Source organism: Centruroides sculpturatus, unplaced genomic scaffold (genome assembly GCF_000671375.1).
Source record: "Centruroides sculpturatus isolate CEXI.00-Female unplaced genomic scaffold, Cexi_2.0 scaffold675, whole genome shotgun sequence".
Classification (NCBI taxonomy): Eukaryota; Metazoa; Arthropoda; class Arachnida; order Scorpiones; family Buthidae; genus Centruroides; species Centruroides sculpturatus.
Window position 1 is genome coordinate 15,169 of NW_019384955.1, and position 13,658 is coordinate 28,826.

Here is a 13,658-nt window from a genome sequence, read left to right on the forward strand (position 1 = left end):
GTTACTGTATGAAATGGAGATTATCAAATTTGATTGTTTTGTCCATGATTTCTGAAATTTTCAATTACCTTTTAATAAATTTCATAATTAATGCTGTAATCATGTAATATAATAATATTATATAAATATATTATTAATTAATATAATATAATAATTAATCATGTAATACTTGTTTGTTATAATTTTCATTATTAGTTTTATATATGCAATCTTCACATATCATTCAGTAACAAGCAATAAAATTACATATTTAATTCAAACAAGGTTAAATGCTAGTCTCATTATTGCAGTTTGTTTTAATAATGTCATGCTTGGTAGATTATTTTCGATTTGTTTTCTGTTATTAGCTGTATTATTAGATGAGATTTCTAAAAGGAATATAAATATACTCCAGTTTTTGTAGATGATAAAAAGATTTATGAGGAACAAATGCTTTTGTTTGTATTGATTGTTGTTACGTCTGTTTTTTTTTTCATTAAATACTAGTCCTTCTGAACTGTTCAGAAATATAGCTTATTGTTATAGCTGCAGATTAAGTATGTATGGAGATGAAATTCTCATTGTTGTTGATGCTAAAATTCTGCATCTCTTTGCAGTTTGCACCCTCTGGTAGACGGCGAATAAACTGATTCTTACCATTTCTTTGGTTACCAATGATGAATTCTTGAATATACTATCCATTTCATGGTAAGATTGAAGTAATGTAATGGTGAAAATATTTTCAAAACTCAAGTTTTTATAGCATTTTGTATTGAAAGCATTTTAGGAAATTCGATTTAGATTTCATGAATGAATTTTACAATTTTATATAATTTTATTTTTCTTTTTGTAATTAACTCTGTATTCTTTTTACCTTTTATTATTCATATTGAAATATTTTATATTGGCTTAGCTAATGTTTAGAAGGAAAAAATACAAATAACATAATAGCTAGTTTTTATTATGAACTTTCAAATAAAAAAATCTTAGATTTATGTGACTTGTTTAATTATGTAACTTTATCACAATTAATGTCAGCTACGAAATTAACATTTTAGATTATAGGAAAAGCTATCAAAGCAGAAGCTAACAAACTCTAGCCTATTTATAATCTTTGTATTAGCATTTAAAAGCTTGTGTTATCTTATTTTACAATCTTATTTTAGAACTTCGTTTTCTAATAAATTTTCCAAGATAATTATTAATAAATTGATATTCTTATAGATAATTCTGTACTGTAAAGTAGGGCAAATAGAAACAAAACTTCAAGAAAATTTTGTACACTTCTGACAATAGAAACTAATCAACAAATCAGAAATTTCTCTATGCTGTCTTCTTGGACATTGTTTTGGTAGGCTGGCGACACTCTTCTAGATGCTAAGTCTATTTGCATGTTATGATAGTTGGATATGTGTTTTTGATGTCATATTAAAAACTTGCTTATTAAAATTTTGTTAGAATTTCCTAATATCATTTCATTAAATTTTTATTGAAATGACTCATATTTTGAATTCTTTTTTATATAATTATTGATTTTGTTTTTGTGATGTCATTCATTCAAATTCATAGGGTGAATAGAAACACAATGAAAATGGCTATTTCTATTCATCCCATTCAACTTTTTTCAATAGCAGTGGTTTAAAATTTGAAGAAGTCTTAAGACAGTGTTTCCCAACCTTTTTTGTGCTATACACCACCTAAGCCTTTCTAAAATTCTTATGCCCTCATAACATATACAGTGGCTATACAGTTAACTTAAACTCTGGATGAGTCCATTTTTGAATTGCCCCCTTAACAATCCAATTGCCCCCCTGTGGGGCATGGACCCCACATTGGGAAACACTGTCTGAAGACCTAGTTCTGAAACAGCTAAATAGATCTATTTATGTTTCTATATTGATCTTGATTTATTTTAATGAGGACACTTTTCTTAAACTTGTTGACTTCTCTGTAGTGAAGGTATATGGAAAGTAAAAGGACTCCAGCAGATTATATTTTGCCATAGTCTGTCAAATTGAAAAAAATATATGGCACAGATGATGAGATTTTTGGAGATGTGAGGAATTTTATACTGTACATATTGGAATTATGATAGGAAATCTCTGCTCCATTTACAGCTCTTTAATATACTTCAAAAACATGATAAGTTTTTCTGATGACTTCAGTGACTTGATTAAAGCTTTTCCATTTTTATTTAGGAAATCAGTAAAACTGATTATCTAAATAAAAAGCTTTTGCTCGCGTTTTTGAGTAATCAGTTTTACTGACCAAAAACGTGAGCTGTTTTCTTTCTAATGTGTATAATATAAGACCAAGATAACAAATAGTTTTTGCGAAGAAAAATCATTTTTCAATTCTGTAGTTGTACGAGGGTAGTCCCAGAAGTACCCAACCTAACAAAGAAGACAGAAAAAAATTTGGTGAAACAGATCTTTATTTTTCAACATAGTCTCCTTTTAGCTTGATACACTTTTTCCAGCAATGTACAATAGCTTCGATCCCTTGTTTACAGTGANTCTATACTAATATTATAAAGAGGTAATGCTTGTAAGTATGTAAGTTTGTATGCAGCAGGTAATCTCCAAAACTACTACTCTGATTTCAAAAATTGTTTCACCAATATTTAGAATGGAACTTCAGGGTGGACATAAGCTGTATATTATTCTGTTAAACATTCATATAAATTAAAAGATATAATCTAGGTTAAGGCTTTTATGTCCAACAGATGGTGCTACGAGTACGACGCCCTAAGTTTGCTTTTCTGTAAAAATGAACTAAAGCAGATTATCTTCTATCTATTTATATAAATAAAAATGTAATGTTCGTTTGTTCCTACCGATTTCTTTGAAATTTTGACACAACGCTGCATTCGAATATGCACGTATTTTTATATAATATACATGTCAAAATTCAACCCCACTGAAGGGAGATGGTTAGGATTAAGGCTTATGGTAAAGAACTCTGCTTCTGTTTATACTATTTTAGATGTGGGTTTTTGCGTTTTTGATTGCATTTTAATAGGGTACGTCAACAGAATGTACACTAAGAAGAAATTTTTCGATATTCCCCCTGCGGGGGAGAGAGACAGGATTAAGGCTTACCGTGAAGAACTTGGCTTCTATGATACTATTTTAGATGTGGGGTTTTGCGTTTTTGATTGCGTTTTAATAGGGTACATCAAGAGAATGTACACTAAGAAGAAATTTTTTGATATTCCCCCTGTGGCGGAGAAAGACAGGATTAAGGCTTACCGTGAAGAACTTGTCTTCTATGATACTATTTTAGATGCGGGTTTTTGTGTTTTTGATTGCGTTTTAATATGGTATGTCAAGAGAATGTAAACTAAGAAGAAATTTTTCGAAAAATTTCCTCTCCCACAGGGGAAGTGTTATAAATTTATAATAGATACATTCTGCTAGTACAGTGGTACCTCAGGATACGAAATTAATCCGTTCCGAAACTGAGATCGTATCATGAAAATGTCGTAAGGTGGATCATCTTTTCCCATACGATTACATGTAAAACCAAATAATTCGTTCCAACGCGAAAAACATACTCAAATTAAAGCCAAGTAATACATTTAAAAAAATAACTGTAGTAAGAAAAACAAATGAAAAATGCGAACTAATGTAACATCGTATGGTGAGTTTTTGTTCGTATCGTGGAGCAAAAATATGTTTGAATTTCATGTCGTATCCTGAAAATTTCGTATGCTGGGGCGTTCGTAACCTGAGGTACCACTGTATATTATATGTTAAAAATTAGATTTTTTTTAATCTAAAAATTTATATTTATGAGAAAGAATTCTTGATTTTTGATGTTTCAATATTAGTTTTCTTGAGAAAACTTTACAATGTAATTACTTTCTTTTAATTTGTATTTCCATTTTATTAGTTTTATTAATTTTATAAAACCTTTTATTTACTTTATCATTGTACTACATATTTTTTATTAGCTATTTTATGCTTTAATATCTCATCTTTATCTTTTTTTTTAAATGTTTGTTATAATTTAATTGGTGGTAGAAATAATGAAGATAAGATATTAAACTTTATATATAAAGATCAACTCACAAGCCTGATTTATAGTTAAAACCAAACAAATGCCAAATAAAAAAAATTGGGTTTGAGTTGATGTTTGCTTGTTTGTTTGTTTTGTGTGTGTATTTTAATGGATCACTTTCTCCACCAAAAATTATCTGTTGTCTCAGAATTTACTACATCGTAAAAAATGGCTTTCCCACATACCCAGGAAAATATTCGTTATTCAAAATAGTTTTCATTTTTTTAACCCTCTATATATAAGAAATATCTGTACGTGAAATTATTCAGTCTCTTGAGATCTTTACTCTGTAGAAACGTGTATTACAAGATTTACAAGATCATATATTATGCTGTACAGTTGTACATCAAAGCTGATGGAAACTGTATATATTTGTAATCACAAAAAGAGAGAAATTACATATGCTTATTAGCACTTCAATTGACTTCACAATTTGTTTAAAAAATAAAATCGTCCATCTTGGTTGGTTTTGACGTTGCTTTTCTGTCTATTGAATAGCCTACAACTACTTCATATTAGCAATATCATGTACAGCCTGTTTGTTTATGCTGAAATTTGTCAGATCTTCACGACTTGGAAAGACTCAGTAGTCTGTCTAAATTTTAACTCTACACTTGGACCAGTGTCAGAATGTTCACTAGGTGGCTCTTCAATTATATCATCTTGTTGACTCCTTTTGTACAGTTCTTTACTGTACATATCCCACATGTAACAAGTGCATCATCGAACTTTACAAATTCCCAGAAGCACCCAAATATTAACTAAATATTGAAAAAATGTAAAGTTTATGATTGATAAGGCTACAAAAAATTTGTTGTTCTGAGTTATAGATCTGCTAAAAGGAGGTAAAATTACATTGACTTGGCGGGGCCTGGGAAAATAATCCATTGTTCCGCATTCTGTTAAAATGAGATTCTACTGTGTGTGTGTGTGTTTGTATTATGTATGTACATAAGTACACACCATGCTGGGTAAAAGCAATAGCTGGTTGAGTGCTGTGGAGGAAGGCATTGTGTCCTTAAGTTGTCCTCATTTAGCACTGTGAGTGACATTATATCTTAATTGATAGTTCAGGAATCAAAAATTGTTGAGGTCTAGGTAGCATAACTGGCAATGCATCTGCATGGTAGGTGAGAGATGTAGATTCGAGTCCTGCTCCAGGTCAATTAAACTTTATCTTTAATTTCTCTTCTTTGTATTTCATCAATAAAGAATTTGCTTTCTTTAACAATGATTGGATATATTCCAATATCAGTCTTTTGTGAAAGGCAGTAAAAATGAAAAGCAGCGATGACTGATGGCATTCTTACTGAATGTGATTAGCTTTTGATGCTTTGAAAATATATTTTGTATAAACATATTATTTCTTCTTATTTTATTCATTTCAAATTAGGAAAACAGTTTTCTTAAATCTTTATATTAATTAATTCCAATAATCTTATTAAAAAATTAAATCATCATGTGTATGTGTCATTCTGTATATTTATCTTTAAGTTTCTTTGACTCTACTTAGATGGCTAGTTGTCAAAGATGATTGGGTAGATCAAATTTTATTCTATTTTATTTTAGTTATATTAAATCAGTATGGTAAGAAAGTTACACAATTATTCTATAATGAAAATGAATTTTATATATTCAATTTTTTGCTGAAAACTTTAATAGTTAACTTTAACTAGAGGCTCTACAGATATGAAACTTGGAAAATTCTAAAAAAGTTTCTTTTTTATTGTATTGATTGATTTATTTCTGGTAATTTTTGAAAAATGTTGAAGAATAATTAAATATTGCACCTTAAAATACTTCAATATGAGTGATTATTTGTTTAATATGTATGAATTAATATTCTTAATTGATCAAAACTAATGTAAGAATTACTACACTTTGGAATTTATAATAAATTCTGTTAAGTTTATGAATATATAGAAGATTTTTGAAAAATAGATTGTTTTTAAACAGAAATAATGTATTTGGTCTAGTATAAAATAAAGTCAAGTTAATAAATAAATGATTATTTATTTCTCTTTAGATTAGAGAAATTCGGTTGATACGAGACAAAGAAACAGACAGGTTTAAAGGTTTGTGTTAAATTTTGAAAATTTCATTAATCAGAAGTCATTAATTTTACAAATAATCTTTATGTGAGTTTAGAATTAATTTATTTTCTATAATAGATTTTAATAATGGGAGTACAAAAACAAAAAGTTTATTATAAGTTTCAAAATATTTTTCAGGTTTTTGCTATGTTGAATTTGAAGACTTAGAATCATTGAAATCAGCTCTTGAATTTGATGGTGCTGTAAGTATTTATTGTTATATGACAATATTTATATTTTTGAAATTTTTTTATATGTATGATAATTGAATAAATATTTTGATGCAATGATCGATCATTTTTTCTCCATCTAATTAATCTTAATTATAAATTTTCTTGTTAAAATATGGTGATAAAATTATCAGAATAATTATAGAAATTCAACAGTGCCTTATTAATGGATAATACATAAAATCATTTTTTTGAATAAATAAAAGGTTAGCATTTCATTTTTATGACTTGTAAATATTCTTGAAAAGTGCATAAATGTTAGAAGCCTTTTATGATCACACAATAGTTAAACCATATACTTCTGAAATTCTAATTTTATAAATTATGAAAATTATTTAGATGTACAATACCATATTTATTTATGCTAGTAAATACAGTAGTATGCTATATATAACTTTTTCATCTTGAAGCTGTTCTGTTTATTAGAATAAATATGGTAATAATTATTTATTATTGTGAATCAATTTTTATATTTTTTTCATAATCTATATATATACGATGCGTGTCTGGAAAGTAAGTACCGTTTCGTTCTACCGCCATTGCAGTGATAGTATCACAGTTCAGCACCTGCGCACACGTCTCTGGTTGATTGTCAGTCCAGTGACGCAATTACAGCCGGATTGTGTTGTTTTTCCACTGTTAGTGAGCGTTCAAAATGTTTAATTAAGACTATTGCCAATTTCACCAACTGTGAAGTGCATTCTGTAATACAGTTTTTGAACGCAAAGAATGTTAAGCCAGTTGAAATTCATCGCCAACTTGTAGAGATTTATGGTGAAAATGTAATGAATGATGGAATGGTTAGAAAGTGGGTTCGACAATTCAATGCTGAACGCACTGATGTTCATGACGAAGCATGGAGTGGCTGGCCTTCTGTTGTCAATGATGGTTTGGTTGCAAACATAAATGAAAAAATTCCTGAAAACAGATGGTTCACAATAAGATTGCTTTGTGATGAGTTTCCACAAATTTCAAATACTGTTTTGCATGAGATTGTTGCAACAATCAATGTTCAGCAGTGGCTGTCTTCACTGGAGGCATTTTTCTTTGAAGAGGGTATAGACAAGTTGGTTTCCCGATATGACAAATGTTTGAACAATGGTGGTAACTATGTAGAAAAATAGTTTCAGACATGCTCTTTCATGTAAAAATAAATTTTGTTTTCAAAAAATATTTTTTATGCGAGTTTTTCCAAAACAGTACTTACTTTCCGGACATGCCTCGTATAAAATTACATGTCCTGACTGACTGATTTATTATCGCCCAGAGCAAACTGCTGAACCTAGAGGTGAAATTTGGTACAGATAGGGTATGTCATGAAAATGCACACTAAGAAGGGATTTTTGGAAAATCCCCCATGGAGGGAGAGGATTGACCTATCCCATGTTGAAATTTTTCTGTGTTGCATGTGGTCGCCATGTTGAATTTTTGTCAATGTTAAGCTTAATGAAAGAAAACATTTTTCTTTTTAAATAATAATCATGGCTACTGTATCATTAAAAATTATTTTTTTATTTTGCACAAGCAAAATAAATGTATTAAAAAATATAAAAACAAAAAAATTATATTTTAAAAGTTGGTTTTAATATAAAAATGATGCATAGTGACATCTAGTATCAAAAACATACCAATACTTTAATGAGATATATTGGGTTTAACCTGGCGGGTCAAAGGTGACGACCCCGATATATGTCAGGAATAACAGGTGAGGTTAAGGCTTAACCTGAGGAATGCCTTCTACAGTACTATTTTACATGTGATTTTTTGTATTTGATAGTAATAACTTAATTTCCAAACAATATTTACCAAATCATTTGCCTGACACCAGGCTCATTTGCCTGACACCAGGCTCATTTGCTAGTTTAAAATAAAATCAGCTTTCTGATTATATCTGAAATATTATAGTAAATGAAATAAAAGTAGTATAATTTGCTTCTTGTTTGGAAAACTATGTAAATTTGTATTTGCCCATTAACCTATTGCGTGTTGAATATTTTCTCTGTTGCATGTCACGTCACGTTGAATTTTTTTCAATGTTAAGCCTAATGCGATCACACATTCTAGAAAAAAAATAATTGTGGCTATTGTATTGTTCCAAATTACTTTATATTTTACACACAAAATGGACATACCAGTAGACCCCTATAACACTGTTGATAATTCCGTTTTATATGAATTCCATGTTGTATGAGTCACTTAGATTTTACAAATACATGAGCCGTTCACAGCCTGGCACACGTATTTGTAAAATCTAAGTAACTCGTACAACATGGAATTCATATAAAATGGAATTATCAACAGTGTTATGGGGGGTCTACTGTATTAAGAAATGTAAAAACAAAAAATTTTATTTCAGAAGTTAGTTTTAGTGTGATAAATCTCAAAGCAAGGAACAATGCATAGTGTAATGGAACATTGTTCACACTGGTAACGTGATTCTATTTACTTTTTGTTTGCTGAACAGACTTTATAAACTCTTGTTGGATTTTTTTTTTCTGTTGACGGTATATGGCTAGGAAAATGCTGTTCGGATAAACGCAACTGATTTTCATGTGACGGTTGACCACGGTGGGTTACATGTCTGTTTGTGTGAAACTTTTCCATGACTTCTCTAATAACAGCCATATGAAAATCAAGAAATAACATCTGTTTTTTTGTTAGTTGTTGATACAAAACACAAGCATTATATAGTACAATATCCAGCATATGAAAAAACACTTTTATTATACCATTTCACAGTTTTTTTCATGCACGGATAATTATGTATCACTCCATCAAACAGATCAATTCCACCCATATTACGATTATAGTCTAAAATACAATTCAACTTCATAATTATTTCTCCTGATCTGTTACATCTGAGAATTCATTATTACTCATTGTACTTAGAATCGGCACATCCCTCTTATCTCTTCAACAAAATACAGACAAACCATCTTTTTGACATGTCATAAATTCATCTTCCTTCAATTTATGATCAGGAAAATTACATGGCATTCCAATTTGATTTTTGTTCACAGTTCCACATACATATGTTTGTTTATTGAGAAGTGTTTTTCTTTGTCAGTGAAGTGAAAAACCTGTCCAAAAAAACCTTGTAATTTTTATCAAACAACAGTTCTAATAATGTAAGTACAACTTTCTCACCTTGTCCACCTTCAAAATTGCCATATTCTGTTGTAGCTCCAATGTAAACTAAAATGTCCCAAACATATCTTGTTCATGACTCACAAATTTCAAACCTTTTTATTCCAAAATGAGCACACTTGCTAGTTATATACTGCCTAAATCCTAGTCTACCTTTCCATGACATAAGACTTTCATTTAAATATGCAACTTTATCTGGGATATAAGCATATTTGAATCTTTGGCAAAAATGATCGATAACACTGCATAATTTATGCAATTTATCATCACCATCTGACACTTGATCATTGTCTGTAAAATGCAGACATGACAATAAAAACAAAAATCGGTTGCTTGACATCACACTCAAAAAAAAATGGTGTAGAAAAACATCTTCATTTGTAAAATACATACTTAGGCGAGGTTTTCTAACAATACCTGTAATCATAACAAGGCCTAAAAATTCTGTAATTTCTGGATTTGTTGTAGGTTTCCAGTGTTTTATATGACTGTTTTTACATAAATCATCACATTTCATCAAAGTATCACCATACCTGTTTGTTTCTTGAACAATCTTGTCTACAAGTTCATCAAAAAATACATTGAAGCAGTCAAATGGTGTAGCATCATTTTGTAACTTACATTGTATTCCTGCTTGTCCTGTAAAACTGTTCACATGTAAAGTTCATACAGATCCAACCATCATCATTACTAAAGCATGGACATTTTGCACTACTATTGTAAGAACACTGATTGGGGGGAATTTTATTCCCTACCGTCGGGATGGTCTAAGGTCTACATGTATGTGGGTGGTGGTTTTATGAGGCAGCAAAAGACAAGTGTTTTACAGAGGCAATGATCGAAATTTCTTACATATTTTTAGAAAAAGGTCCTTTGATTGAAAACTTGAAGATGTCTTCGGTCCTATCGATTGGATGACTGATGTTTTTATTTGGTAAAGCTGGAGAGGAGCCCTGGGTGATGGCGAATTAAAGTTCAGAGGCGAACAGTCACAAGGTAGTGGCGATCGGAAGCACCAAGGGAGGACGACAAACACAACAGGTGTCTGGTGAAAGTCTTAGTAGAAGCCTCGTTGTCCTTGGAATTGGTGTTTTTATAAGTTTTTCGAGATCAGCTTTTTGCTAATTGGACAGACTTTACATCATCGCTTTCTAATTGGTCTTTCACCTGTCTCCAGGTGTAAATGGAGCTTCGTATAGTTTGTGGGAAAGGTCGGCTGAAGATGGTTTATCCGACACCATCTTTTAGACTCTGATCATGTTTAATTGTTGACTATGACACCTACGCTCATTTTGATATATTTTTAGTTTTGTTTTGCTTTCTAAACTGCGTCTTAACTTTAATATTTTAAATTTTCTTCTTTTATATCAAAAATTTTGTTTTTCCTTCTACTCTCGACATCAAAGTCCGGTGTCGCCGTTTTGACACTTATATAATTTGTTTTCTTGACGATTTAACTTAATAAATTTTTACATATCTTTCTTTTGGGGGGGTCTATTTCCGGGGCCTCACACTATTTCCACAAGCACAACCGTTTGATTGGCTTCTGTTTCCACTTGGAGTTGGTATTTCATGATCAATATCACTATTACTATAATTCACATTCTCACTTTGTAGAAATTCATCATTACTGTCTGATAATTCACTCATTGGAACCTAAATTAAAGAAATACTCGATCATTTCTGATTTATTCAGAGTGCTATTTCTCCCAGCTGTTGCCATGTCAAAACAGAGTCTAATACTGCATTCACACACAAACCACGACTCACTTCGATTTCGATTTACCTACAATCTGGATTGTGACTATCACCAGTCAAACATCGTGCTGTTTGCACAGGCAGTCCACTTGAGAAGAACACTGCTGTTACACGTAATGATAAAACTGACATAGCTATGCGGTAAGTCACAAACACCAACAAACAAAATGGAACTTTTGGTTAGAAATAAATACTTTTTCTTGCCATATATCTAATAATAGACAGATGCCATTGTCTCTCCAGATGTGTTTTTTATTTCTTTGCCAATAGCCCAACACGTGTTCTGCAGCCATCTTATATTTTCTTGTGCATGTGGGATCTCTTATGACTGGATCTAGTTTCAAGAACTCTCTTGAGTCAGTCGCGATTGAACCTTGTTTCAGTTGAAATTGAAACAGTTGAGAGAGGTTGCACCACGACATAGTCGCTGACCTTTGTCACTATCAAAATGCTTGATGTGAACTGGTATAATGGTCTAGTTTTCTTTTTTACTTCTTCTGAACATCTGCTATTATTGTAATATCCTGCTGCGTGAAAACTAGATAACATAATGGTTCTTTTGATATGAGTCACTAATTTTGGAATTTTGTACAAGTAGCGACATCTGATGTTAAAAAAAAAAAGCATTCCTAAGCAGAAACGAGATATCTCAGGTCCACCAGTCAAGGTGCTGACCTTGCAGCAGGTCTCAACCCAAGATATGTCAGGAATAACATGGGACAGGTTAATATGCCTCAAAACCTAAACTTATCATAATGACCACAAATGACTGTTTTATCATTTCATTTTTATTGATTCCAATATGCATTTTGGATGTATAAATTTGTTTATTTTCAGTTGGGTACAACAAAAGAAAAAAAAATTAAATAAAAGTAGCATTATAATTTGACTATTTTAACAATACAGACCATTTTGCTACTTTATTTTAATTAAAACTGTTTTGAAAATTTTGCAATATTGTGATAGAATTGAGGCAGAGCTGGAAAGAAAAAAGACAGCCCTTCCACTTATCACACCAGAAGAGGTGATCTTTGCACTTGGTGGTTGTAGACCAGGCCTGCCCAATTCATTTTGAAGGCAGGCTATAATTTCAATTACATGTCAGCCAACGGGCCACCTAGTAAATCATACTTGCTTACACTCATGATTCTTCTATAAATGGATAGGTATTTGAATCAAACAAAGCTTTAAGTTGCACATGTTTTAATAATACCTATAAAAAATACATCAATGAGACCTATGAAGGGGCTTATTAGCTAATAATTTTTCAATATTTGTGACAATAATTTAATTTTAATACACAAAAGTTGACTCAAAACTAATAGAACAAGTGTAATAAATGAGTAGGTTAGGTATTAACAGCGGTGCGGCAGTGACTCAAGTCATAGTTCATTCTGTGTTCGACCAATCACATGGCAGTTGGCATTATTGGTAGTATGACATCGCACATGGTGACAGCCAACTGCTACTGTGGGCAGGCAAATTCAAATGCGTTGGCGGTCCACAAAGTGGCCCACAGGCCTGGGTTTGGGCAGCCTTGTTGTAGACAGTTGAATCTTGCACTTACTGACATGGAGAGATGATACTATACGGTCATATATATATTGAAACTTGCATGTTTGAGGCAGTCTTAGTGAAGTTTCTTCTGTTACAGAATTGTTTGTTCTCAAAATTTGATCAATCAATTTTGATTAAACTTTGCCATTTTCCATTAATTGTGATGAGGAATCCAAAAATGTAATAATAAAAATAGAGATACATGACTTCATTTTTGAGATACAGTGGGGTCAAAGTAACAATGTTTATTCTTTTTACCTCTACTTTCTTGTTGTATGTTTCTGTGTGTATACTATCTACTTGGACTTTGTTTATTACTGAGACTTATTATACTGGTGTAGTTTCTGATTAGCAAATTACAATGATCATGCTCATTAATACAATTAAGTGCACCTAATGGAATTTAGGGAGCAAAAAAAAGAAATAGCATCATGCCTAATGGAAAATTTGTGCACAAACAAAACACAAGAACAAAGCAGTCAGTGCTGAGAAAATGTAAATATTGCCCAACAAGTGTAAGGATCACCATTTCTGTGGTCCAGCAAATGCAAGCTCACTCACTTGCACACATGCACACCCTTATATACACACATTCAAACAAATGTCAGTGCTCAGGTTAAAGGGAGTGAAAGATAATTTATATGTACTAAAACTAATTTAAAAATTTTTAATTACAAAAGTACAATGCTCTACCTCAATTCTCTCATGATATGACAGTCATGCTGTGTCCCTAGTTAAGATTAAGTAAACCTAATTTTAAATACCTAAATAATTCATTAATTTTTCAATTGTTTACTTTTAAAAGACATAGAGCTAATTTGGTTCAATAAAA

At 31.1% G+C, this 13,658-nt stretch overlaps 1 protein-coding gene across 2 annotated transcripts in view; it reads left to right on the forward strand.

The window, feature by feature from the left end:
- The first annotated feature begins 578 nt into the window (after positions 1–578).
- LOC111632351 (eukaryotic translation initiation factor 4H-like) overlaps positions 579–13,658 on the forward strand; it is a 38,335-nt gene continuing 25,255 nt past the window's right edge. The window contains exons 1-3 of one of the 2 annotated variants that reach the window (XM_023376761.1): positions 579–687; positions 6,068–6,116; positions 6,273–6,337. In XM_023376761.1, the coding sequence (XP_023232529.1) occupies positions 685–687; positions 6,068–6,116; positions 6,273–6,337 (117 nt within the window). In that variant the 5' untranslated portion in view covers positions 579–684. The remainder of the gene's footprint in view (positions 688–6,067; positions 6,117–6,272; positions 6,338–13,658) is intronic. The other variant, XM_023376760.1, reaches the window with a different exon arrangement.